The sequence below is a fragment of the Cokeromyces recurvatus genome, assembly GCF_025118155.1.
Source record: "Cokeromyces recurvatus strain NRRL 2243 chromosome Unknown BX663scaffold_12, whole genome shotgun sequence".
Classification (NCBI taxonomy): domain Eukaryota; kingdom Fungi; phylum Mucoromycota; class Mucoromycetes; order Mucorales; family Mucoraceae; genus Cokeromyces; species Cokeromyces recurvatus.
The window spans coordinates 498,371-523,644 of record NW_026251398.1 but is presented as its reverse complement, the minus strand read 5'-3'; the positions used below and the strand labels follow the sequence as shown (position 1 = coordinate 523,644).

At 29.1% G+C, this 25,274-nt stretch overlaps 10 protein-coding genes across 10 annotated transcripts; 5 read left to right on the top strand and 5 right to left on the bottom strand.

Moving 5' to 3' along the window:
- Positions 1-506: 506 nt before the first annotated feature.
- BX663DRAFT_57962 (uncharacterized protein) lies at positions 507-2,114 on the bottom strand. Its single transcript, XM_051532185.1, has 4 exons — positions 2,014-2,114; positions 1,828-1,935; positions 787-1,700; positions 507-683 (listed from the first exon to the last, which is right to left on the bottom strand). The coding sequence occupies exons 2-4, from the start codon at positions 1,841-1,843 to the stop codon at positions 645-647; spliced, it is 969 nt and encodes a 322-aa protein (XP_051383000.1). The 5' UTR covers positions 1,844-1,935; positions 2,014-2,114; the 3' UTR covers positions 507-644.
- Positions 2,115-3,395: 1,281 nt separating this feature from the next.
- BX663DRAFT_551871 (uncharacterized protein) lies at positions 3,396-4,495 on the bottom strand (the record flags this gene model as incomplete). The annotated part of the gene is made up of 2 exons (XM_051531318.1): positions 3,396-4,033; positions 4,105-4,495. 2 exons carry the CDS (start codon positions 4,493-4,495, stop codon positions 3,396-3,398), a joined length of 1,029 nt encoding a protein of 342 aa, XP_051382999.1.
- A 225-nt stretch (positions 4,496-4,720) lies between these two features.
- On the top strand, positions 4,721-5,603 carry BX663DRAFT_509230 (uncharacterized protein). Its single transcript, XM_051527591.1, has 4 exons — positions 4,721-4,912; positions 4,973-5,017; positions 5,082-5,135; positions 5,192-5,603. The coding sequence occupies exons 1-4, from the start codon at positions 4,807-4,809 to the stop codon at positions 5,329-5,331; spliced, it is 345 nt and encodes a 114-aa protein (XP_051382998.1). The 5' UTR covers positions 4,721-4,806; the 3' UTR covers positions 5,332-5,603.
- A 573-nt stretch (positions 5,604-6,176) lies between these two features.
- BX663DRAFT_509225 (ankyrin repeat-containing domain protein) lies at positions 6,177-8,191 on the top strand. The gene is made up of 5 exons (XM_051527590.1): positions 6,177-6,505; positions 6,760-6,897; positions 7,100-7,286; positions 7,385-7,595; positions 7,686-8,191. The coding sequence occupies exons 1-5, from the start codon at positions 6,495-6,497 to the stop codon at positions 8,090-8,092; spliced, it is 954 nt and encodes a 317-aa protein (XP_051382997.1). The 5' UTR covers positions 6,177-6,494; the 3' UTR covers positions 8,093-8,191.
- Positions 8,192-11,132: 2,941 nt separating this feature from the next.
- BX663DRAFT_551868 (uncharacterized protein) lies at positions 11,133-11,592 on the bottom strand (the record flags this gene model as incomplete). Its single annotated transcript, XM_051531317.1, has 2 exons — positions 11,133-11,407; positions 11,580-11,592. The coding sequence occupies 2 exons, from the start codon at positions 11,590-11,592 to the stop codon at positions 11,133-11,135; spliced, it is 288 nt and encodes a 95-aa protein (XP_051382996.1).
- Positions 11,593-12,846: 1,254 nt separating this feature from the next.
- Positions 12,847-13,563, top strand: BX663DRAFT_509218 (uncharacterized protein). The gene is made up of 3 exons (XM_051527589.1): positions 12,847-13,160; positions 13,229-13,342; positions 13,402-13,563. The coding sequence occupies exons 1-3, from the start codon at positions 12,923-12,925 to the stop codon at positions 13,488-13,490; spliced, it is 441 nt and encodes a 146-aa protein (XP_051382995.1). The 5' UTR covers positions 12,847-12,922; the 3' UTR covers positions 13,491-13,563.
- Positions 13,557-18,027, top strand: BX663DRAFT_531109 (TRAPP II complex; the record flags this gene model as incomplete). The annotated part of the gene is made up of 13 exons (XM_051530358.1): positions 13,557-13,722; positions 13,772-13,887; positions 13,997-14,074; positions 14,150-14,317; positions 14,383-14,651; positions 14,737-15,256; positions 15,343-15,933; positions 15,990-16,087; positions 16,175-16,390; positions 16,555-16,692; positions 16,771-17,028; positions 17,121-17,540; positions 17,631-18,027. 13 exons carry the CDS (start codon positions 13,557-13,559, stop codon positions 18,025-18,027), a joined length of 3,435 nt encoding a protein of 1,144 aa, XP_051382994.1.
- A 706-nt stretch (positions 18,028-18,733) lies between these two features.
- Positions 18,734-20,749, bottom strand: BX663DRAFT_569059 (uncharacterized protein; the record flags this gene model as incomplete). Its single annotated transcript, XM_051532113.1, has 6 exons — positions 18,734-19,069; positions 19,144-19,224; positions 19,295-19,427; positions 19,510-19,874; positions 19,989-20,354; positions 20,437-20,749. The coding sequence occupies 6 exons, from the start codon at positions 20,747-20,749 to the stop codon at positions 18,777-18,779; spliced, it is 1,551 nt and encodes a 516-aa protein (XP_051382993.1). The 3' UTR covers positions 18,734-18,776.
- A 2,168-nt stretch (positions 20,750-22,917) lies between these two features.
- Positions 22,918-23,312, bottom strand: BX663DRAFT_569057 (uncharacterized protein; the record flags this gene model as incomplete). The annotated part of the gene is made up of 2 exons (XM_051532112.1): positions 23,077-23,312; positions 22,918-23,050 (listed from the first exon to the last, which is right to left on the bottom strand). Coding segments are annotated over exons 1-2 (272 nt in total), but the record flags the coding sequence as incomplete, so codon positions are not given.
- Positions 23,313-23,469: 157 nt separating this feature from the next.
- Positions 23,470-25,082, top strand: BX663DRAFT_486278 (Scd6-like Sm domain-containing protein; the record flags this gene model as incomplete). Its single annotated transcript, XM_051524666.1, has 8 exons — positions 23,470-23,514; positions 23,585-23,666; positions 23,747-23,898; positions 23,946-23,963; positions 24,004-24,669; positions 24,704-24,759; positions 24,887-24,912; positions 25,015-25,082. The coding sequence occupies 8 exons, from the start codon at positions 23,470-23,472 to the stop codon at positions 25,080-25,082; spliced, it is 1,113 nt and encodes a 370-aa protein (XP_051382991.1).
- Positions 25,083-25,274: the final 192 nt, after the last annotated feature.

The window sequence follows — 25,274 nt, the reverse complement described above, 5'->3', positions numbered from 1 at the left end:
CTGTTGACGTAAAAAAGATGAAGAAGAAGGTAATTTTCTTGATAATTTATCTAATTGTTCTTGATCCATGTTACCTCTCGATTTGACTATCATATTTTGTTGTTCTAATAAAGTCATATTGCTATTATTAGAAGGTTTGATGGGTAGAGAGGAAGTAAAGAGATCATGAGAAGAAGAAGGTGAGGTAGGATTAAGATCGTGTTGTTGTATTATAGGAGTAGAAGACAAGTCAGAGGAAGAAGGAGAAGAAGGAATAGAAGTTATCATGATTGTTTGTTGAACACCTTCTTCTTCTGTAGTAGTAGTAGTAGTAATAGGTGTAGGTGTAGTAGTAAATTGATAATATATAGACTTAAAGAAAGTTAACATATCATTGTTTTTACAAGAAACTAACTGAGATTTAAGGAATTGAATAAATTCAGCCTGTAAATCATGTATAGATTCATTCGAGTTGAATAAAGATAAGAATTGACTAAGAAGATGGATAGAGTGACGTGTAATGATGAGTTCTTCTTTAAATATCTTTTTGATAGTAGACAAAATATTTTGAGCAGCTTTAATTGACAAGTCAAGTATATGTGAATCATCATCTACGTTTATACATTGAAATATTTGAATAGTTAAGATTTGATTATACAAGTAAATCACTTGATTATTGTATGTATTCTTAGTTGATGATAATTCTAATAATTGGCCGAGAGATTCCTAACAAAGAGACATTGTATAGAAAGTTGAATGATGTAATGTAATGTATCATATATATATATATAATACACACACGCTTACCTTGATGGACTTTATATTCATCGATTCATGCTTATTCTTTATCAAGATGCTTTTCAAAAAAAAGGTATATGCATCTATCACATTAAATGCCCAAATATGAGATGGATTCTTTAAAGTGGTAGGTAGAGATATCATAGGCTGTTCATCTTCTATCGTCACCGTCTTTCTTTTTTCAAGATAAAATAATAACCAATAATACCAAGCATCTAATACTTTGATCGTACATTGATCTTTATCTTCTTCTACTATATAATCAACTAAATCTAAACCAATTCGAATCATCATAAAAGATTGTTCTTTATCAAACACTTGACATTGAAAATGAGCTAATAAAATAGAAGCTTGAATTAATTGAATTTTATCTATCTGTTTAGCATGGTTGACTGCAGTAGGGAAACAGGCTTCAAAAAAGAGCTTATGAGCCTTTTTATAAAATTGAATTGAATAAAGGTATAAATCTTGTTTCTGATCTGATAAAGAAATCTGATAAGCAGAATAAAATGTCAAGGCTAATATACAATAAATGATCATTCTATTCGTAGTTTCATACTGTCTATTTTGAATAAAGAATGCGCCATAGAGTAAGTTGTGTGTTACAAATAATCTAAAGGCTTCCTTTAATAAGACTGAGTTTATATCCTCTATTCTATCTTCTCTTTCTTCTTCTTGATTATATAATTTAAAGAATTGAGTCCAAACTGAACTCTTTTGTTGCTGTAAATTATTAAAGAAATCTAATAACAAAGGCGGTAATGAATTACAATAATAATAAAATGGAATTTTATGTAATTTTTTGACGGGAATAAAAGGGAATGATTCCTTTTGCTGCTGTTGTGTAGTTGTAGAAGTTGATTTTTTATCATGATTATATTTACAAGTTGTTTTATTATTTGCACATCTTTGACAAGGAAATTCTATGAGTAAATAGATAAATAAATAAAAGTATATGTGTAAATAGATAAATAAATAAACGCATTTGTGTAAATAGATGTAAAAACGTTATTATCGTTCTCTTCTCTTTGTATACGGAATATACTTTACTGCCGTCACATTTCATTTTTTTACCACGACATACTTCACAGGCTTTTGATACTTTATGTCTTTTAAGTGGGAAATCATTTGTTGAACATGAATACCATTTTAATGTACCTGCCATATTAATAATAAAGAAGAAGAAGGAGAAAATTAGAAGAAAAGAAAAAAAGAAAGAAAGAAAGAAATAAATACCTGGTAAAATATAACATCAAACATTTGATGATGATGTTTATTGCACAAAAAAAAAAAATCTTTCTCTCTCTTTTCACTCTGCAATACTATTTGAATGATAGAATGTGATACAACATATAATAGATATTGTTTAAATTCATACTTTTCCTCCAATTAGAAACCTGTGAGTCATCTAATCCTATTTATTATTAAATGACTATTCTAGTTCTTTTCTTTTCTTTTGATTATTTAAAAACAAGTTCTAGTCCAACTCATAGAATGCACTTCTTTAACAGGGAATAAAATAGAGTCTTTTTATTTTATTTTATTTTTATTTTTATCATTTACTTTACTAGTGAAATCCGTTTATTACAGCCTAAAGTTCGGAATAAATTTATAGACAAAAAAAAAGAAAAAAAAAAAACTAAGCCGCGTCGTCCTCCTCATTTTGGTAACTTTAGTTTTGTTCACACTACTAATACGCTTGTCAGAGGAGAAGAGAATAATAACAGCAACATGTTACTCAAGGGTTTAAGGAGGACACCATCAGTCTCAAGAACATTGTGTAACTTGATGACTCCACAACGCAGGAAATGTTTAGTTTCTCTTTCCGTAAAGTTTAGCTGATTTTTTTTTTTATCATGAAACTCTTATTTTTTGACATGATTATAATTCTCAAAGAAGAATTGATAAAATCGATGCATACTAATTGTGTCGTACGTAACGAAAAAGAAAAAAAAAAAAGAAAAACAAATAAAGAAAAGGATAGATATGAAACTTTCTTGCAAAAAAAAAAAAAAAAAAAAAAAAAAGAAGAAGCTTATCCAAGATAAATCAAGGATTTGATATCAGCGTATGGACTATTTAAGACGATAAACAAAGAAAGATATATTAGCCGTTATGTCTTCTATGAGGATAAACTTGGTACATAATCTAGAGAGGAATGACAGTAATAGAGTAGATTGTATTCATAGATATCAGCAGGAACCTAGAAGATTCTAAAGTAAAAAAAAAAAAAAAAAAAAAAAAAAAAACGGATTTTATTAAAGAAAGCTTCCTTTTAGTTCAAGTAAAGTGTTACTCATAAAAAAAGATACTGCTTGTTTTATTCGATCAGAAAATAAGATATTAGAAATAATGTCTTTATTCACATAAACATCAAAAAAAAAAAAGAGTTTGCCACAGCAGATATATAAGTAGGGACATATTTTATTTCTTTCAAGAAGAATTCTCTATTTTGATAGTGAATTGATTAGTACGAAAAGAAAAAGGATTTTATATGTAATGAAGGATATATAAATATACATTGAATCAATTAAAAAATTAGGATGTCTTCTTAAATCAAGTCTATTAGGATAACAGAATACACACAAATTGATATAGCGTTTTTTCCTTCTTCTTTGTTATTTATATTTAGCCAAGGTATCATTCGAATTACGTACAATACAAACACCAAATCTTTGACCTTTATAATACCATCTTTGCCATATTATTGATAAGATGGTTAATCCAATAATAGCTCCTAACATGGACTGAACTTTCCATTCAATCTGATAATGAACTCCTTCTTGATCTATACCTCGTCTTGAAAATGAATTGATACGATGATATTGATAAAATTGATTATTTCTTTGTTGATTAAAGTCTGACATTATTTCAATACCCTTTCTAAAGCCTACATCTAGAGTCATATCTAGTCCCAAGATAAAAGAATAAGCTCCTATAAACGCAAGCGATAGATTAACTGTAATCGTTTCAAAGAAGACATAACCCAAGAAGAAGATGAAGATAAGACCAAGACCAAGTAGACCACGGTAATACACATTTTGTATAATAAAGTCTTCTCTCCAGCAACAAATATAAATAGTAAGTAAAGCAGCAGCCACAGTACACATACAATACATGGCTAACTTATAAAGTACAAGAAACGTAAATCCTGCGACAAGACCTACTCCACAACAAACACCTAAATTAACAGAACTAATTTTAGGATACTCAAAGAGAGTTGAACTAGATTGAAGACCTATCCAAGACACTGAACCTGTTATACGTATATATTCTACGATTAGTTTTTTTTTTTTTTGATTGGTATTATTTATTTCTCTACTTTACTTCCTAAGATTAAACCAATCGCTATCATCGTTAATCTAAAGAAAGGGAACCCGAATGACATAAAATAAACCCCTAATACCATTAACAATACTGATGAGGAAATAGTGACAGGATCTATTGTACTTTCACAAGGATCCTCATCATCGTCACAACAGAGTGAATCTTCTTCTTCCTCTGATGAATGATGAGGTTTTTTTGTAGGCTTAATCACGCTTGTTGTAGTAACAGTACGTTTTAATATAGGATGCTTCAGAATAGTAGTAGTAGTAGTTTCATTATAGTCACTTCCCTTGATTTGAGTATGATTATATTTAGTAGCTTCTGTTTGACATGAAGAATAGTTTATAAAAAATAATAAAAAGCAAGTAAGAATAATAAATAATGTCTTCATCTTTCAATTTACAAGAAGAAGGAAACAACGAAAAAAAAGAAAACAAGATAACGTGTTTTCTATTTATACAGTAAACATTGTATATATTATGAAAAAGAAAAACATTTTACATAAAAGATCATATAAACATAATAAAATTTATATTTATAAATGCAATAACAATCTTTTTTTTTTTTTTTTTTTTTTTTTTTTTTTTTTTTTTTTGCGGGGAAAGAAGGGAGGGGGCAGGAAGGAGGTGCCAATAGAAGAAAATTACTTTTATCTCTTTCTCTTTTTTTTCCTATTAGAACCCCTCCTTGTTATATTATAGGATGCCAAGCAGTAAAGAAGACATAAAAATAAAACTCATTAATCACGTACCTACTGCAGAAGAAAAACTTGTAATTCGTTCAGTCATGTTCAACTTTATTACTTTTTGTAAATTATCGAATGGATTTGTTGTTTTTTTTATTTTCTGAAATTGACACGATTTAATAGCAACTGTAGGAGCAGCGTCTCTAGGCATGTCAGCACGTCTTTGGGGTAATTGTTTTTATACATGTAACCTTTTCTTTCTTTTTTTTAAATTTATTTACTTTATTATTAGCTAATTCAAGGACGACTATTCATAAACAGCCTAGATCAGCTATTCCGACCATTTGTAACATATAATCATTATAAAAAAAAACAAGTACTAATCTATTACTCTTAAAATAGTGGGTACATTTATAGGATTGGTGCTTGGAGGAATATTAGGTATGGATAGGGGGATGCATAAACTTCGTAAATCACTACCAGAAAATTCAGAACTTTTAGCCATTATACATGAAAATGATCAGTTAAAAAAAACAAGATAATTACTTGCCTTATTTAGAATTATAAAAAGACAAGGTACAATTTATTTATGGCTGTAAAAACTTTCATTATTTCTCTTTGTTATAATATATTACATTTGTTGATAAGCCCCAGGATAGAAACATACTCTATTAGTATAAACAACTTACTTTCCTTTAATAACATTCTCTAAGCAAGAAGTTGAATAAATCTTTCTCTCTCTTTTTTTTTTTGTATTTCTTGTATTTCTTTTCAGTCGTCACGATTATATATACTCGGTCGTATCGTCTATTATCACAACATAGCTTGGAATCTAAACAGTAGATAATAGAGTCGCATTTACCGTTTAAAGAAATATCCTTGCTCTTAGTAGTAGTAGAAAAAGGTCAATCCTTCTATAGATGACATGATGTCCAGTAAGTGGATATAATGCCTAATTATTTCAAAAAACTATTCTCCAAATATAGAAATCTGTAGTAAGTTCATTATTATACATTAAATGATTTGAGATAGACCAAGATGATTCATTTCTTTGTTATCCACTATTTCAATGTGTTTTATAAATAAGCATCCAATTTCTCTATTCTATTGGTTTCTCTTGTTATAGTTATAGTAATAGAATAGAATCTTTTTTTTCCATCCAATCAAATTATCTTATAAAGCTTGGTATACAAAATGCATTCCAATTTATGTGTAATTGAAAAAAAAAAAAGACTTTTATTTCTCTTCTCCCCCCCAACATCAACAAAATGATTATACGTGGTTAAAGCTGCTATATAAAATGAAAAGACGTTGAGAATTATTTAAGCTTTTTATATAGTTGAATTAAACGAAATAGGTTTAATGTCGTGTAACTTTTTAACCATTTAAAGAAAAAAAAAAAAAAAACTGACATGAACTCCTAATATAATGGCCAACGTCTTTATTCTTCTTCTTCTTCTTTTTTTTGTTTTCCTTCTCTTCAAAATATTTTTTTTTTCTTTTAATAATATCATGTCGTCCTTTCTATCTTTTAACAAACAAAAAAAGAAAGAGGAAATAGATGAAAAGCAATTAAATGAGTCATATCAGCTCATTGATACAAATTCGATAGATCGTCTGGTTAGGATGCTCGAACAACACTCACAACGTCTTGAAATTGAAAACAAGGAATTAAAGCTGATTATTATCGAAACACAAACCAAGTATGAAAAGGCAGTACGAGAGATGCAATTCTTTAAGAAACAATATGAACAGCAGTTATGTAAACAAAATACAAAGATACCATTTACACCATCTACAAGTCCTTCTGTTGTAGACTATTGGCCTGCTTCCCCTACTTCAATGGTATCATCATCTGATTCAATAGTTCATAGACGTCCTCGTACGAATTCAAATACAACAGCAGGTTCTGTCTTTAGTAGCTATTCGTCACATCATAGTAGCAATAACAACTTGACACATGATGAAAGCAAAAAAAAACAAATAATTCGTTCTAATATGATTCAACAATCGAAATCAGATCCATTAATATTTGGTGGTTCAGATGCGCTATGGGATACAATTGCTAAAAACCAAGGAAGTGATACAACTGTAGAAAAAATAATAAGGTATATACCTAAAATACATCATTTACTTTTCCTGCTTTTTTTTTTTTTTTTTTTTTTTTTTTTTTTTTTTTTACCATATCCACCACAAGTAACCCCTCTTTACTTCTCTCTTTTTATTTTTCAAACAAAGGAGATAGTATTGACTCACTATTTTTTTTTTAATTATTAAAAAATAAATAAACGCATATTTATATTTTTATAGTAATTTTTTGCGTCGAGGAGGTTCACCGAATACAGCGAAACAATCACCCTCGATGGGTTCTGTTAAATATGGCTATGGCATGATTCACGCCTTAATTGTTACCAAGGCATCAAATTCGTTAGACTTACTCCTACAGCAAGGAGCAAATCCAAATAGCATGAGTATAAGTCAAATAGATGAAGAAAAGGTATAAATATACATACACACATACAAAAAAAAAGGAGATCAATATAAGGAGATATATAAATATATATATACATAGAAAACTAATCTGATTCATTCTAGGTCTCACCTTGTTATTTAGCGGCAAGTATAGGGTGGTTACTAGGTTTACAAAAAATGGTTCAAGTAGGTGGCGATATCATGTCAGCTAGAGGAGAAGGAAGTAAAAAGAAAACTGCACTTCAAGTAGCAGCAGAGCATGGACATGTTCATGTAGTTGAATATATTATTCATATAACAGAAGGTGTATTAAATTTAGAGACAGATGCTCTAGGTATGTAAATAGATACTTGATTTTTATTTGATCGACTCAACTTAACTCAACCTAACCCAAAAAAAAAAAACCAAATAAATAAATAAATAGGAGCCAACGTGTTACATTATGCTTGTGCATCAGGACATAAAGAACTTGTTTCTTACGCTATCAAAGTCTGTCAGGTACCAGTGAATAAAGCTGATCATCGAGGAGAATTACCAATCCATTGGGCAACTCGTCATGGGAAACTTGAAGTTGTAAGTCTTCTTATTGAACGTTATGGATCCTATATAAATCCTTATGTAAATAAAAAAGTCGGTACACCCTATGATATTGCTAAATCATTAGGTCATAAACGGTTAGTTACATATCTTAAACAACATGGAGGAATGGCTGCAAAAAAGATGGACAAACATAAAGAAGAAGACCTAGTTCAACAAGTGCCAAAACATCTTGAGCATGTGCTTTCTAAAAACGGATTCTTTTTTGATGATCTTGATGAAGCCATATTTTAAATAAAATACATTCTACTCCTCTCTTTATTATTAAATCTCAGAACAATAAGTTTTAAAGTTCATGTTGGTATCCCTGAATAATAATAATAAAAAAAAACATTTTGTGCAGCATAATTGACAGCAGTAGCCAATATTACATAATACTTGTTGTTTCTTTTTACCAGTCCTACATTCAATGAAATACCCAATTTTATCCACCATTCTGATGACCTTGCTTGAAGTACATTTAACCATATCCCATGTATATTTATTTATATATGTATTGAAATAAATCTTACATAGCATACCAATATTCGTCATCCCTTTTTATTACCCTGTAATAGATTTCATGATGAAGGATTGTCTCTCTTTTTTTTTTTTTTTTTTTTTTTTTTTTTTTTTTTTAAATTCTCGAATCTTTTCTGTTAAGTCACATATTTCATCGCGTAAGGACTCACAACCATCAGATTGAATCGAACTAGAAGGCAAATGGTCAGCAAAGATAGGAGATACATACGGATGTCGAACAAGACTTGGAATCATCTAAATAAAAGGCGTGCTGGATTCATAGTCGTTCATTTATAATAAACAGTTCATATGAGTTTATCTAAAAATGAATATAGATATGAAACCTGTATGGATATATGTTTAACTGATAACAGCACTGCTCCTTTGGCTTGTGGTAATTCATGATCTCTTAGATAAAGCATCATTACTAAACAAAGTTCTTCTCCTGCTGAACCTCCTATTACAATTTTGTATATATCTGTATTTGGATCAATTCAATACACAAAATGTCATAAAGTGCACCAGGGAACTTGGGGCCAATCGAGAATTTACAGCTAGAAAGAGAAAGTATCGAGACAATATATATTTTATACATGATGAATTTACCTATAGCTCTTTGATTGGTATATTTACTTATATGTTAAAGTACAATGTGTCTGCGCACTCATCGTACAATACGCTCCTCCATGTAAATACTATATAATTTTCTCATTTAACAAAGGCTTATTATTCTATGATATTGACAAACATAGGTTAGTAGAAGCAATTGTGAAGGCTTGTTGTTGATCATCTTACACTTTTCCCATACTGTCATTGTTGACACTCATTCTACTTTTAATTTTACTACATCATGATCTAATTCAAATAGTACTCCACATGCCATGTTTCGTCTCTTGACGTTGATATAGTCTATCTCTATTTGTTAAGGAATGGTCTCTAAATATTTGAAGGAGAGCGATCATATGATTGTATTTAGATACTACTATAATAAGATATTGGTATACGTGCATCTGTGAATAAGATGACCCTTACTGCTATATTTATCTTTATAATGAATCTATTGATATGTACAGTTTCAATCAAGAACAATATTACATGTATTATAATGACCTTGTATTTCAGTATACATTCAAGGTGTCCATTGATCCCAACATTGTCAGCAGTATCCTATTGGTTTTTTTTTCTTTTACTACTATATTGCTTTGAGATTATTCCGTCAATGCAGCATGATGAATCATGTTATAAACTAATGAAACTTCCATCATTTGTATCTGAACTTTGATCTACAACAACTTTAGATGAATTCAGTCTTTTTTTTTTTTTTTTTTTTTTTTTTTTTTTTTTTTTTGGTAGCATAGGATTGTCGTATCCAGCATTGATATTTCGGTCCGAGTTATCTTTTATTATATATAATACTATTTTCTAATAAGGAATAATCATTCCATAAAGCTAATATTGAATCAAAATAAGCTGTAGCCTAAGTTGGAAATTGACCTAATTAAATAGATTTTGATTTATCCACTATTTTGTCACTGCACGATATACATTTTAATCATGCTACTGTCTCTTCCCTCTAATTGACCGTATATACCTTCTCAGACAGACATATATATAAAACTGCTCCAAAGCCGTTTTTATCTCAATAGCACATCTATTTTTATAAAGAATATTCTAGTATTTACTAATAAATTTCATTTCTCCAGTTAAAAGCTGATACAAGAATTTCATACCTTAGAACCTCCTTTCCTTATAGTTTTATATTATTTGTTTTACTTACAATCTTAACAAATGTTCATTTGCCTCTTCTAATTTTTGGCATTTACATGAGTATGACAACAAGTTTGTATGAAAAAAAAAATACAATAAACATACAAGTAAATTTCAGTAATTTCATGAATTGATTTTCTTCTTCCATCACTAATGAGTTTCAGATCTACAATAAATTGTTTTTACCTTAAGTTGTCTTTTTCCTATTTCCTTTTTTTTTTTCTTTTTTTTTTTTAAACTTGGTCTTTATCATTAATTGATTATTTTACTTTAAAAGTAAACTGAGAAAGTATTTATAATAATTTAAAACAAACTCTATTGTAAACTGAGAAAGTGTCTATAAAAAAAAAGAAGGGACGATAAAATCTAGTTTCTAGTCTCATGTTGTGTCTTTCAATTGTATGCACACTCAAGAAACTATACACCTTTTCTTCTTTGTGTAATATTCTATATACTTTATTTATTTTATTGTGATTCCTCTAACGATGTTAGTGATTAATCTACCTTTCCCCTTTTCACCATTACACATCAACTAACTAAATCTTCTTTATTTATAAACTATCAAACACTTTATTATTTTTATTTTTTCATATAATCCATCTTTTGTTTATTTATATTAAAATCTCATAAAATTTATACTGTGAAAAAGTCATTTTTTTTTTAAGAAAAATAAAAAAAAAGAAGCAAAAGCAACACATTTTCAATACATTTTAATTCTTTGGACATGCAAGAAGAGTAGGTTTTTTTTACAAAAGTATTTTATACTTTTATTTTTTTTATTTTTTTTTTATTATTACTTTTATTATTTAAAACAAATTTTTAATTTGAGGCAACTTTTTGTTTTTATAGAAAAACGGAAAAAAAAAAAGCGCGAAAATAAAAACCCACAGAAATCAGCAGAGAAAAACGAATCTGCAAAAGCAGCAGCACCAGCAAGCAGCAACAGGCTAAAGCCAACACAGTTTACCTTAGGGGGACTACCCCTGAACCCCTAAACAACCCAACTTCACCAGATGTGTCCGAAGACAACACCCTCCATTGGATCATCGTCCAGGTCAATCTGAGACAGAAGAACCTCGAGTTCTTCTACCTCATCAACCAGGTCCATGGGATCATCTTCGATCTCCATCTCCATGGAACCTGGAGGCAACTGACCAACAGGGACAGAGGCAGCCAACGCAGCCAAAACGTTGTTCCCGAAACGGGCTGGGAGGAAGAGAGGAGGAGGCATATCAGCCTTGGTGGCAGTGGGAGGAGCACGAAGAGAAGCAGGAGAAGTATCTATTATCGTAGAATATAGTTGTATATACACACAGAAAGAGAGAGGAAGCCAACGCAAGAAGATAAAAGAATGTTTATATATAAAAAAAATAACAATATTTGTTAGTTATACATGTTATTTTATCATAAAAAAAAAAGTATTTAAACACACATAAAAGATAAAGATACTTACAAGAGAAGGTCATTTTTTTAATAATAATTTTTATAATAATAATAAAAAAAATATAATGATAAAAAAAAGAAAAAGGAAAGAGGAGGGTGGAAACGGAAGAGCAAGGGATAGTTTTATAGTGTTTTTATGGTTAATGAGAACAATAAACGTCAAAAATCATATGTGTTGCACAGTGCTTTGGCGTCAAAAAAAAAAAAAGCCAAATAAAGCTAGATAAAGCACATGAAGATGTTATCTTTTATTTAGTTAATTTCTCTCCTTACTTTTTATTATTATTATTATTATTAGCGCAACAAGTGTAAATTTGTAGTGTTTAAATAACTATATACGCCATTTAACAGTGCAGCCATGTTAGTCTTTATATATTATTTACAGTAGTAGTAACAGACAGACAGAGTAACAGGGGGAAAAGGAAAATAGACAATATACAAAAAAAAAGGGCCAAGAACCAAGGGTAAGAGTCTATATTTTTTTTTATTGTTCCCACATTAATCAAAAGTAAGGAGTAAAATTCGTTTACAAACTTTTTTTGTTGTTGTCTTACACTTGGCGTCGTTATAGATTTTATTTACGTTGCTAATTGCTTTATAATAAAAGTAAAAGGAATATCATATACTCACTATTATCTACGCTGAACTAAGCCTTCTTCTTGTTAAATAGAATAGGGAATAGAGAATAGAATATTAGCTTAATAGTATTATACTTAAGCAGCAGATTTGTGTACCTTTTTTTTTTTAATGCAGCAACAAGCCTTTTTTTTATATAATTTAAATTCAGTTAAATCATTCCATGTATATTTGTATAATATATGCTTTATATTCAAACTTCTTTGAAAGGATAAATGACTAAAGAACAATAATATGTGTGTAGTAGCAATTCACTATTATACATGTTCATGTCCTTCATTGCATAGTCAACATATAAAGATATAATACACCTAATTATCATTATTACTATATAAATATATAATGTGATGTAATAATAATCTAGAAAAAAAAAAGGAGAGAGGTAATAAACAATCGATATAAGCCAAAAGAGGTAGTATTTAATACTGTTATATTGTTTATTTCCAAATGGAGTAGTAAAATGACCTCTTTTTTTTTTACTATTACTATTAAACTTAAAAATTAAATCAATAACTTACGCTACTAACAATAATAAATGAATTTGAAATATTCAGTTCAAAGTATATTTTTAGCCAATGAAATTTCATTCTTTATTACTTTTATTTTATTTATTTTTCTCTTACAAAAAAAAAAAAAAAAAAAAAAAAAAAAAAAAAAAAAAAAACACATAAATCATTATATTCCCCTGTCAACAATCATATATATTCATATAAATAGATGAAAATCCCTGGTATTCCAAAAGAAGTATTGAGAACGATATTTAGTAAAGGTTCAAGATTAATACAACATGTTGATTCATTTACTGTAAAAGCAATTGCCAATAATGAAAATGTGAATCGTGTTATCATTGTCAAGAGCAAAAAGAGACTTAGTAAACTAGCTGTCATTAGAGCTCGTGCTGATCGTCGTATTAAATCTGCTTTACAAACTATTTATCCCAAATTAAAGTTAAAAGGTTATACACATTCAACATGTTTGTATATACTAGTTTGTGAACATGACTCTTTTTTTTTTTTTATATAGGATATGATTTTATATTCTTTGCAACACCACCTGTAATCACAACTCCTTGGCCATTACTTTTAGAACAAGTAACAAAATCTATGAAAAATATTGAACGAAACGCTTTATTTAAAGGTATAAGCAAAAAGGAAGGAATCGTTTATTTTTATTGCTAACATTATGTAATAAAAAAGGAGATTATAAGAAGGGTAACTCTTTGCACACAAGACATAATTTAAAAGACAGTTCTTTTGGAAAAAAAAAAAAGACCAAAAATGTATAAATAAATTATGCGTTCTTTATTTATTTATTTATCTATCTATTTATTTATTTTCAACAAAGCATTGAAATGGACTTGTCCATCGATGTCCTCTCAAGCTGTAAAATACGTGTTTTACTTATCCCTGTCTCACCCATTAAGCGTTCTACATTTCATAAATATGTTGACTTATTCAAACATTTTCATCTCATTCGTCTTGGAGATGTAACTCCTGACTTGAAAAAGGGTGCCAACGGTAAAAAAAAAAAAAATTAAGCATAACGTATGTGTAACCTGTCTTGTAGCCATGTTTAGTAGTCAGGTCTTTCAAGAAGGCCAAATGCACTTTGAATTCCTGACACATTGGACTCGTGATCATGCTGAATTAGAAGATTTTCAACCTCATCGTCGTATTTTTGGTGTTCGTATTTAAAAAAAATAGTGATGAACAATTCTACCCTATTTTATTGTGTATTTATATATATATATATATGTTTTTTAATACTCTCTAGTTTATTTTTTATATGTAGGTCATTGGCATTATGGATTGTCAAGAATGGAAGGATCTAAATGAAGGATATAAACAGTTTGAGCAGAATTTGGACAAAGTAAAAGAAAAAAAAAGAAAAGAAAAAAGAAATAGCTATATATCTATATTCATATATTCGATATACATATAATAGTACCCAACTGCGATTGCAAATCGTTGCTTTGCTTTTGATCCATCAGAAACACAAGAAGATAATACAAAAGGTCTTATCATGATACCTAATGTTGGAAACATGTCATTTTATATGAGTACAATGATATGTGATTTTGCTAGTGAGATATTAGAACAGTTTACAGTGATTGTAAAGAAAAAGAAAAAAAAAGGGGGGCATGCATAAGGATTGATTTTTCATATTTATGTCTATAGGCAAAAGATATCGAGAATTTACAAGTATTAGAATCTCCTTTACCATCAAGGATTTCAAAACAATACAAACAGGAAGGGAACCAAAGTAAAACATCAAAAATATTCTCTTTACAACCACAACGTCTACATCGTCATCAATCATCATCTTCATCCGCTACATCTACTACAGGTGAAAGTATGAGGACTATAAAAAGAACACCAGGAAGAATTAGAAAATTATTAGGTGATTTTTATCTTTTGGCAGGTCGTTTACCTGATGCAATTAACCAGTAAATTTATTTAAGTTAATTCAAAAGAATAGAGCAGATGTTTCAATTCTGACTTTTTTTTTTTCTTTAAAAAATACATATATAGTTATGATCATGCTATTGAAACGACTAAAGTAACTTCTGATTACTTATGGTTAGCCAGTGCAATGGAAGGGTTAATATGTGCAACTCTATTATTAGAATTTTTACAAATAGATATTGGTCATATAGTTTCTCGAAAATTAATTGTATCAGAGGGAAATACAACAGTTTCATCATCAACTACAGGGAATATAGCCTTTATCATGGATCAGTATTTAACTATCCTTCGAAATTATGCTTCTGTAGGTATAACGGCAAGTTTCCCAGTACCTGATATCGTCTATATTGAAGCATGTCTTAAAATTTCACGGCTTTTAACAACTGTCTATTTAAATCATGGATGGGATCAAAGTACCTTCAATTTATTAATTCAGGGTAAATTAACAAAAGATAAAAACATTACTTTATCATTTCTTGAAAATACTCGATACAGTAAACTATGTGGGATTACAAGATATCAAATTTCAGAATTTGTTACAAAAGTTTGGAATGTTCATATTCATGAATTGCCTTTATTCAATCAAGTAAAGACATATATGTATATATATATATATATATCTATATAGTTGTAGTATCCTATCATTCATCCATTTATTTTCATTCCCGTTAGATTCATATTATAACATCTATGGCTACTATCTACACCATCATTGGATATCATCGTAAAGCAGGTTATTCAATTCATAAAGGCATTGAACTCATGTTACCTCTACTTGTACAACAGCGTCGAACTTCGAAACAATACAATGACGATCAAGGTATTCTAAAGTTACTTCCAAGGCTTTGTGATATATATGGTATTGGTGGTCAACAACAAGGAGGAAGATCGGTTGGTTGGCCAGAGATACAGATGAGTATCCTCCAACAATCTATATCAGTTTCAGAGGCTTATCTTGATCATCATTCACGACTTTATTACACCACAGTACTCTTAAAGCAACTCTATCGTTTCATACCAAAGGCAGAACAAATCCGATTAGCAACAATAGTTCAACAAGTGACGTTAATGACTAATCAGAAAGACACGGATATCATGAAGATCAATTATTGGGATGTCAATCTTGTCTCTCGTATTGAAGTCAAGAAACCCATTTCAAGAAAGGCAGTATACAAGTATAATGATACAATCTTGGATATTAAAAAGACTACTCAGGATCCATTTATTTATAACCCCTTTACCACAAAGAAACCAAATACAAATGTAACAAACAAATTCACAGATTCATCTATTATAATTTTCTAACCTTTCCCATATAGAATAAAACTTTATTAGTAAAGGATGAAGTCTCTGAATTTGATGTAACATTGATAAATCCATTTGGATTTGATTTAGAACTTCAAAGCATCATATTAAGGTGAAAAAGAAAAAAAAAAGATTGACTATAATAGAACAATAGATCTAACTTTTATATATATATATATATATAAATACATATATGTAGCACTCAGGGTATAAAATTCGATGCAATACCAAATATGATAACCATACCAGCCAATACAACTATTCCTATCACACTCATGGGAACTCCTTTAGAGACAGGAAATCTAATTATTTGTGGATGCTTTATTCAAATTATTGGATTTACAGAACAAGAGTTTCTAGTTACAAAGAATACTACTACTAATAATGATAATCAGTTTATTAAACTGAAGAAAAGGTATGTGTCTATTTTAGCCTTGAAGATAAATCATAGAATAAATCCAACACATTTTTCATTTTTTTTTCAAGTGGACTTGAAGCAATCAAATTAACAAAGATGAAAACAGGTATTGTAAATAATATAAATTTAAATGAAATATTCTTTTATTAAAAAGAAAAGAGAAAAAAAATAGAAGATAAAGAAGAAGAAGAAAAATCAAAAAAGTTTTATGAATTGACGGTGATTGATGAACAGCCTTTATTAAAGATTAAATCCACTTCACTGTTACATGGTGCTGTTATGCTTTATGAAGGCGAAATGTAAGAAAAAATAAAATAAGAATAGAATAGATGACATGTATTTTATACGCATATTTATTTTATTTTTGTATGATTTAGGACTCATATCATGATTGAGTTCGAGAATATTGGAAATATTCCAATCGATTATATGAATCTATCATTTACAGACTCTACTATGACCTTACGTACAAACTGTCAATCAGAGGGACTTTCTCCTGAAGATCAATATGAATTAGATTTGTATACAACGGGAACACATGTATTTTCATGGAATCAAGATGAAAAGGAAGCTTTCTTGTTACTGCCAGGTGAAAAAAAGACAATCCAAGTCCATGTTTATGGGAAAAGAGGATGGTATAAAAACTAAAAATAATAATATTACTACTACTTTGAAGAGTAGAATAAAGTCAAAACTTATTCGCTCTTTATTTTCTATCTTTTTATAGTCAAGGAGGAACAATTCAAGTGGATTATGGTTATATGAAACGTTATCAAGGACTTGAAAATACAAATTCATCTTTGTCTGTTTATACTCGTCAACTTTATTTAAACGTTTTAATTACAGTCTATCAAAGCTTGGAGCCTTTAAAATGGGATATAGTCTATTTAAGACAGGATTTACCCGCATCTGAGGAAGTCTATGCTGTTCAACAACGACAAATAACAAAAGCTGAAGATCTTTTACTCGTGACATGCAACAATACAGAAGATCAAGATAGAAATAATTATTGTTTAATCACTTTAGATGTCTTCAACCGATGGACAATTCCATTTGAAATTCAATTTAGTATAAATAATAATGATTCAAGTAAAGAAGACAATCCATTTTTATACACAACCATCATTCAGCCTGAATCAACGACAAGGTAAAAAAAAATAATAATAATATATGTGTCTATATGTCTTATTCTTACTATTCTTCTTTCTTTCTTTTTTATCATTATCATTATCATTAGAATTATTTTACCGTTGAAAAGATTCTACTTGCCTTTTGAAATATGCAGACAAGAGATTCCTTCTTTTGAACCATATAAACAATTTGTTGTGACTCAAGGACACTCCTTGAATGAAGAACGCTTAGAAAGGTTTTGGTATAGAGAAGAATTATTAAAACGGATTAAAGCGACTTGGCAATCCAGGTCAAGAACAGGTGAACTTAATTTACGAACCTCATTACGTTTAAACGAAATACAGCTTGGTGTATTAAAGAAGGAAGATGTTGAGTTTATAGTTGATTTGAAGAGTAAAAACGACAATCCAATCATAGTCAAGAAATTGAATCATAGAAGGTTTGAATGCTTATGTAATGAGTCAATCAGATTGACAATCACCATTAGAAATAGACTATGTTAGTATTATTATTGATAAATAAGCGATAGTCATCATACCATCTCACTCATAACACGAATCATTTTTCTTTCTTAGTGCATCCTATTAAACTTATTTTACGAATTCAGCCTGTACAAAGTTACAATAATAGTGCAAAAGAATATAATCTATTGGATAAAATGATTTTAGAAGGTCTACAACAAGTTGTCTTACCTGAGGTAATTATGAGTAAATAGTATTATTTATAAATAACATTTGACGTTTATATCATTGCAACTTATAGATTCCAGCCGAGAATGGTATTATGTCTCATACTTTCTCTTTGTATTTCTTATCAAAGGGACAATATGAAATTTTGTATAATGCAGAAGATGTCTATTCTAGGGCTACTTATTTTGATCAAGAATGGATTACGATAGATGCTATTTCAACTGATGAAGAAATAATAAAAAAAAAAACCAAATAGAAAAGAAGAAGAGTCCCGTTAATAAAAAGTCATTTTAATGACAAGCTAAATTTACTTTATTATTCTGAATCATTATTTAGTACTATAAGATCATCTCAACAGTACCTTCCCTACTATATATTATTTATATATCTAATAATTTCATTCTTCTATAGTATTAGAATGATAATAAAAGCAATACACATTATTTTATTTTTTATTTTTTTCTTATTCAGCCATCATCATGCGGGAAAAAAAAATCTATGTTTGCTTGCTTGTATGTATGTATGCATGCTTGTTTATATAGTATAATGTGTATCATGTAATTTTAAAAGTCAGAATTAGCTTGTCTTATTTCATTCATCAAGGCATTATCAGGATTTAAACTCTCGAATAACTCATAATCAAATTTACCATTAGACATTAAACGAATAGCCATACGATCAATAGCAATGACAGCTAATACAGTTTGAATATAAGCATCAATAAGGTCATCAATTCCTAATCCAAGTTGATTAAAGTCCTTTCTATCCATAAGGATTAGCCTGGATGTATCTGTTGTCCAACCACCATCAGGTAATTTTACAGATAAGTTTGTACCCAACATATTCCACGTATCGTCTTATTAAACAAAATAAAGATGAATATGTATGGCTATAGGCTCCAATATATGAATAATAAAAAAGGAAACTTACCATCTGGTTTTAATGATCCTGCAAGTGGAAGTCTCGCTTTACGACCATAAATACAAATTGGACGAAATCCTTGTGAACTACCTAAAATAAAAGTCAGTTTTAAAATTATCATGTGTATATGAATATTTGCATAAATTTTTCAACATTTTACCAGTCACCATCATACGTAGATCGCTTACGTAGGTATTGTTCTTCTTATTTGGTATGGTACCAACATGATAGAATTTACCTGTGGTAGTATCACTAGACCAAGAAGCATTACCCACTAAAGATTGCACGATAAACTACTCATAAAAAGGAAATATACATGTAAATATAGATGTATACAACAAATTTAAACCACTAGAGAAGATGAATAAATTTTACTTTATCATAATGATGCTCTTCACTCATAAAGTTGTCCAATTCGGTTTGATTTGTGATTGTATAGACACCTTGACCGGCGTTACTATAGGGTACCTTAAGGACAGCATGACCACCCATGGATCTTAACCAAAGAGGGATTTCTCCCCTTGTTACATTATTAATTGTCTCGGGGGTTTTAATACTAAGACCAGTACGATAAATATCTTTATTATAGAAATCATAAGCTCTTGCTGCCATCATCTTATTACGACCACCCGCCAAACAACTAATAATTTGATTCATAACGATTGTTTTTGTTTTTAAAGGGAATCGATTCCACGGTTTTTGCGTCAAATAACGAAAACAAGCACGAATAGGATGCCATACTTTTTTTTTTTTGACAAAAAAAAATTTTTTTTAGACTATATGTGTATATAAATATGTATATATTCATACATATATATACATATATGCATATATATATATATATATTAATTTACCTCTATCCTTATCTCGAACATATAGTATACGATCCTCCCACTTAAGATTAGGATCAGGATCATTCACATACCATTCAACAAGCCAAACAGGTTCTTTAGCTACATCAGCCAAGACAGCAGCATAACCACTTGATTCCATCATATTCTTGTCACAGACTACAGCTAAACCACCCAAGCTAGGATCTGCTTTACTTAACTGATCTTGAAAGGCAGTCTCGATAACTAAACGATAGCCACCTTGTTCATTATGCTCATCCGTTTCAGAAAGTAAAGGCATTGATTTTTGACCAGAAGGACAGGAGTTAGTCTCGATGACGATCATTTGACGATGACCAGAGGCAGTAGTTACATTAAACAAATCAGAACCTAAGAATGAAAGAGAGAGGGTTAAAGGATAATATAGAAGAATTTAATTGAATTGAATATAATCATCATTTATTTATTTTACCAGCCCAATGAAAATGTTGAGGACTATAAGAAAGAATTTGTTTCAAGTCTTCAGCTTTTACTTGAGGATTAAGATGAGTATAACGAGCAATGATACGTTCATTACCCAAAGTAAAGAAAGATTGAATCAAAGGATGTATTTGAGCATTCAAGACACGAGGATAAAAATGTTGTTCAGGTTCAAATTCACCTTGTAGAACTTGATGTGCTTGATATTCTTCAGTTACACTTGACTTTTCACTAGGAGGAGTAGGTGTAGTTGTCTGAATCTTTTTATCTTTAGTAGAAGATAAAAGCAAGCCATTATGATCCATTTCATTAGGCATTAAAGGAGGCGAACCAATAGATGTAGAAGTCATTTTATATATAAATATATGATAAAAGCAAAAAGAGAAAGTTCAAGTAATGATAATAAAAATGGAGAGAAAAGAAAGGAAAAAAAAAGAAAAGAAAGGAAAAGAAAAAAAAACTATTATATTTATATTTGATTCCTTGATATTAGATAATATTTTCTTCTCTCTTCCCCCGTGTATTAAAGATTGGACATAAAGTGCATAAAAAAAAAATCTCCTATTTAAGGAAATAAAAAAAAGCACCACTCATTCTTGTTAATTTTTGCACACTGGCATGCAATAGGGAATTTATTTTTTTTTATTTTTTAAATAAAACAAGCTGAGACTATAATAATAAAAAACCGTGTATTTTCTTCTAACTTGGAACAAAGACAACTTATTAATAAAAATTTCTTCTTTTTTGCTTTATACTGGTTTCTCTCCCCCCAAATGATTCGCAGATCTGTTGTTGCTGGTTTTACATCCCGATTCTATTTATCCAAACTAAGTAAGTATGAGTACTTTATTCTTATATAAAACAACAAATACGAAAGAAATATTCAAAGCTGCAAACAGGTATTTCATTTTATTGGAAGACAAACCTATCATTACTTTTACAAAGGGATCTCTTTTGTTCTTTTAAAGGAAAAGCAATATGTAATAAGTAATACTAAAATACTAAAAAAAATCGTTTAGATAAAATACAATGCGTATATGAATCATGTAATATAGCATATAAATATGATTGTTCTAAATATGTTTCATGTCAACACAATTAACATAAATGTCATTAAAAATAAAAGGAAGAATCTTCAATGTTCTCAAAATTAGAAGATTTATATATAAAAGCATTCAACTTTATATAATTTGAATGATCTTTTTACTAGTCTTACATGTTTATTAGTATTAAACACTTGACTATAGCTCTTCTTATTATTCAACAAAGAGCCCTTCTCTTTTTTTTTTTTTTTTTTTTTTTTTTTTTTTTTTTTTTTTTTTTTTTTTTTGAAAGAAACAAACAAAAACAAAATGAGGTATATTACTGTTTGTGTCGAAAGACGTGAACAGAAAAAAAGGGCTTCTTATTATTATCATTTCTACACGTATCTTTATTACGTAATATACATCCAAACTATCTATTCTTGTATCGTTTATTTTAAACATATTCTTAAAATGAATTAAATTAAAAATCTGCAAGTTATATGAAACAATGTATCTTGTTTGCCCCTTGATTTTACTGGCTTCATTTTGTTTCTATGATGAGCAGTGACTTATTGACAGTATTTCAGATCTTGGATTTTGGTCCCCCCCTCCTTTATACTTTTTTTTTAAATGTCCTCCATTCATTAATATATTTGTGTGTATATGAGTGAAAAAAGGATATAAAAAGGCTTGATTGTTGTCAGTATAAAATTATACATTTTTGAGCTATATAAAACAAATAAAAGGTTGCTCTAAAAATAAAATATATATTGATATAAAATGTCCTATTATATCTATAATGACCTTTTATTATAATAAAGAATAACAAAACAAATAAAAAAAAAGTGATATATCTTCTACTTTTCCAAGAAACATAGACATCATATTAGTTTTATCTTGCTGTACTTTGTGTTATAGAACAAGCTCTGAATATAAGCATGAGTCATATTATAGTAGATGAATTACATAATAAAGGATAAACTATAAGCCTGAATATGAAATAAAACTCTGTATAGAACAGCTTGTAAATAATATAAAACTTATTGACATCCAATCGTCTGGATGTATCAATTATAAGACTTCGTATCATTTCTGAAATATTTAATTTTATAACCTTGACAAAGGATTCTTCAGGTCGTCTTTGATCCACTGAAATAGACATAAGGAGCCTATACTCGGATTAAACAATTTAAATCTTAAATCAGATTATTATTACATTCAATAAATAATCCAAGGATCAGCACTTTGAATCAACACAACGTGTATCTCAATATTAACACCGTTTCATGACTCATGTTCTTTAATTCAGGATTCATTTGTATAAATACAGGTAGTTGTTTAGACACGAAATAGTCTTTATATCATTCTTTTTATATTGAATAAACAAGTCTCTAACTATACTTCTTTTTGTTTTCTTTTGTCTTTTCCTTTTATTTTATTACATACCATCAACACGATCTATATATCTTTCTCTGGTAAAGTCATTGTAATTGTTGTATAACTTCACCGATGGCTTCAACTTACTAGGTTTCGCCTGCTTATTTAACTGAGGACTCTTCAGCAATTTTTTTTTTCGGGGCACTTAATGCTCAAGTAAGTTTGTCAACTAGTTATTGTTTCGAGAACTATGTTGGGACCATCGGCATGTGTTGAAACATTCCTCCATCGGATCGTAAACTTTTTCTCCTTCTTCATTAAAAATGTTTTCCTATCCATCTTCATAATAAAAAAAAAGTTATTCATCATTATGTTATGTTTTATTAGGAAGAGAGAGGGGCAAAAAGAGGTGTAGAAGATATGCGACAATTAGGCGCAATCTTCCAGCCAATTTTAGTTAACTAGTTCTGACAACTGTTTTAACCAAAGTGGACAAAAACAAATAAATGGCGGAAAGACAAAAATAAATGTCGGCTGCTTTAAAATAATTATTCTCTTCTCCCCCCCCTTTTTCTCTCTCTCTCTCTTTCTCTCTCCCTTCTCTTTTTGTTTTATTATCTTCAATGAACAGTGATAGTATTGGAATCTATATAGGCTCAAAGATATCTGTAATATGATGATAAGATTTTAAGAGAGGATACATTTACACAAATAATACTGATATACCTTATTCATTAGCTCATTAGCGTGAGTGAAATTCGTTATGTCGGTTTTCTGCATGACATGAATACTGTAGATTCAACTTTGTCATTATGGAATGGTAAAAGAGTAAACTTTATCTAAAAGTATAAATCAAGTCAAACAGATGAAACTTATATATATATAAATGCGCCTTTAAAGTACAATCATTTGGTACAGAAGGTCGTAAAGGAAATGATCCTAATAAAGAAATAGATCCATTTAATCATATCTTTGGTTATATTCTATTTCATCAAAAAAATATCAAAGACATTCAAGTCTTGGAAGCTCCTCCTTCCCAGTTTGGATTGATTGTAAGAGCTTTTTTTTTTTTTTTTTTTTTTTTTTTTTTTTTTTTTAGTATTTATTCTTTAAACATGTAATCGTTGTATATAATTTCATAACCTGAAAGTTTATAGGTTGACTATAATGCACCCTATTATTATTTACAACAAGCATATAACATTGGCTTATATGGGGATAATAACCATTTTCTCCCATATATTGATAACTATCATCCATTGCTTTGTAATAATAATTATCCTACACTAGTCAATAACAATATGCTACAACACCAATACTATTCTCTTCCTACTAGTACAAATTCACTTGGGGATCATCAACTGCAATTACAACACACTCACTCTAATATTGAAGATATATCTACTCAAGACGAGAAGAAAAATGAAGTAATAAGAAATGAAGAGGAATCAGAAACAAAAGTAAAAGAGACAATTATAGATTCATTAGTTAAGCAGGTTTCAGATTTAGAATTTAAAGAAGTAATCCCTCAAAATGAATCAAAAAAGACCCCTTGTCAAGGAAATATAAATGGTATTAAAACAGAGATAAAGGAAACGGGTAAAAGGGAGTCATTAGGAAAAGTGGACGCTATAAGATTTAGTCATTATAAAAAAAGTACGCTTGTAGTTCCAAATGTTGATTTTGATTTTGCTTCTGCAAATGATAAATTTGTTAGGGAAAATTTATTACAAACAAATGATCAAGGATTTATTGCGAGAAAAAGCAGTAAGGCTGAACTCTTTTATGACAAAGTATGGGTTATGGTTGATGCGTATAATAAAGTAGTATAATTACTAATACGTCCTTTGTAAATAGAAAAGGAGTTTTTTTGATGATATTTCTTGTGATACAAAAGAGAAATATAAAAAGGGGTAAGTGATTGGACACATATCTCATATTTCTACTATTCTTTTACAAAGTAATACATATTAGAAGTAATTATTTTAAAGAAGAAAGTAAACTTAACTTGGAGACTTTTGGACAAACTAATATAAAAAGCCAAAAGCGTTATTATTATCATCGTAGTAAGAACAATAGTAAAAACAATCCAAAATAATTAAAAAGTTTTCAGTATGTTGATATACATGTATATATTATTAAAGAAAATAAATAATGAATACTTACAGAATCATTGTATTGCAACATGATTTATTTAAATGGGTGTTATTTTCGAAGTTATGTGGATGTTGCATAACAATGGCCTATAATAGGATAGGCTACGACAATCTATTATACACTATATATATTATACCTTATGTTTATACAAGCTAGTGTTAATTTATAATAATAAAAAAAAATCCAAACAATAATTCTTAACCTTTTGTATATGGAATAGAATATGCATAATACTCTTATTATTATAAAAGTAAAAATTTATGAAAACATA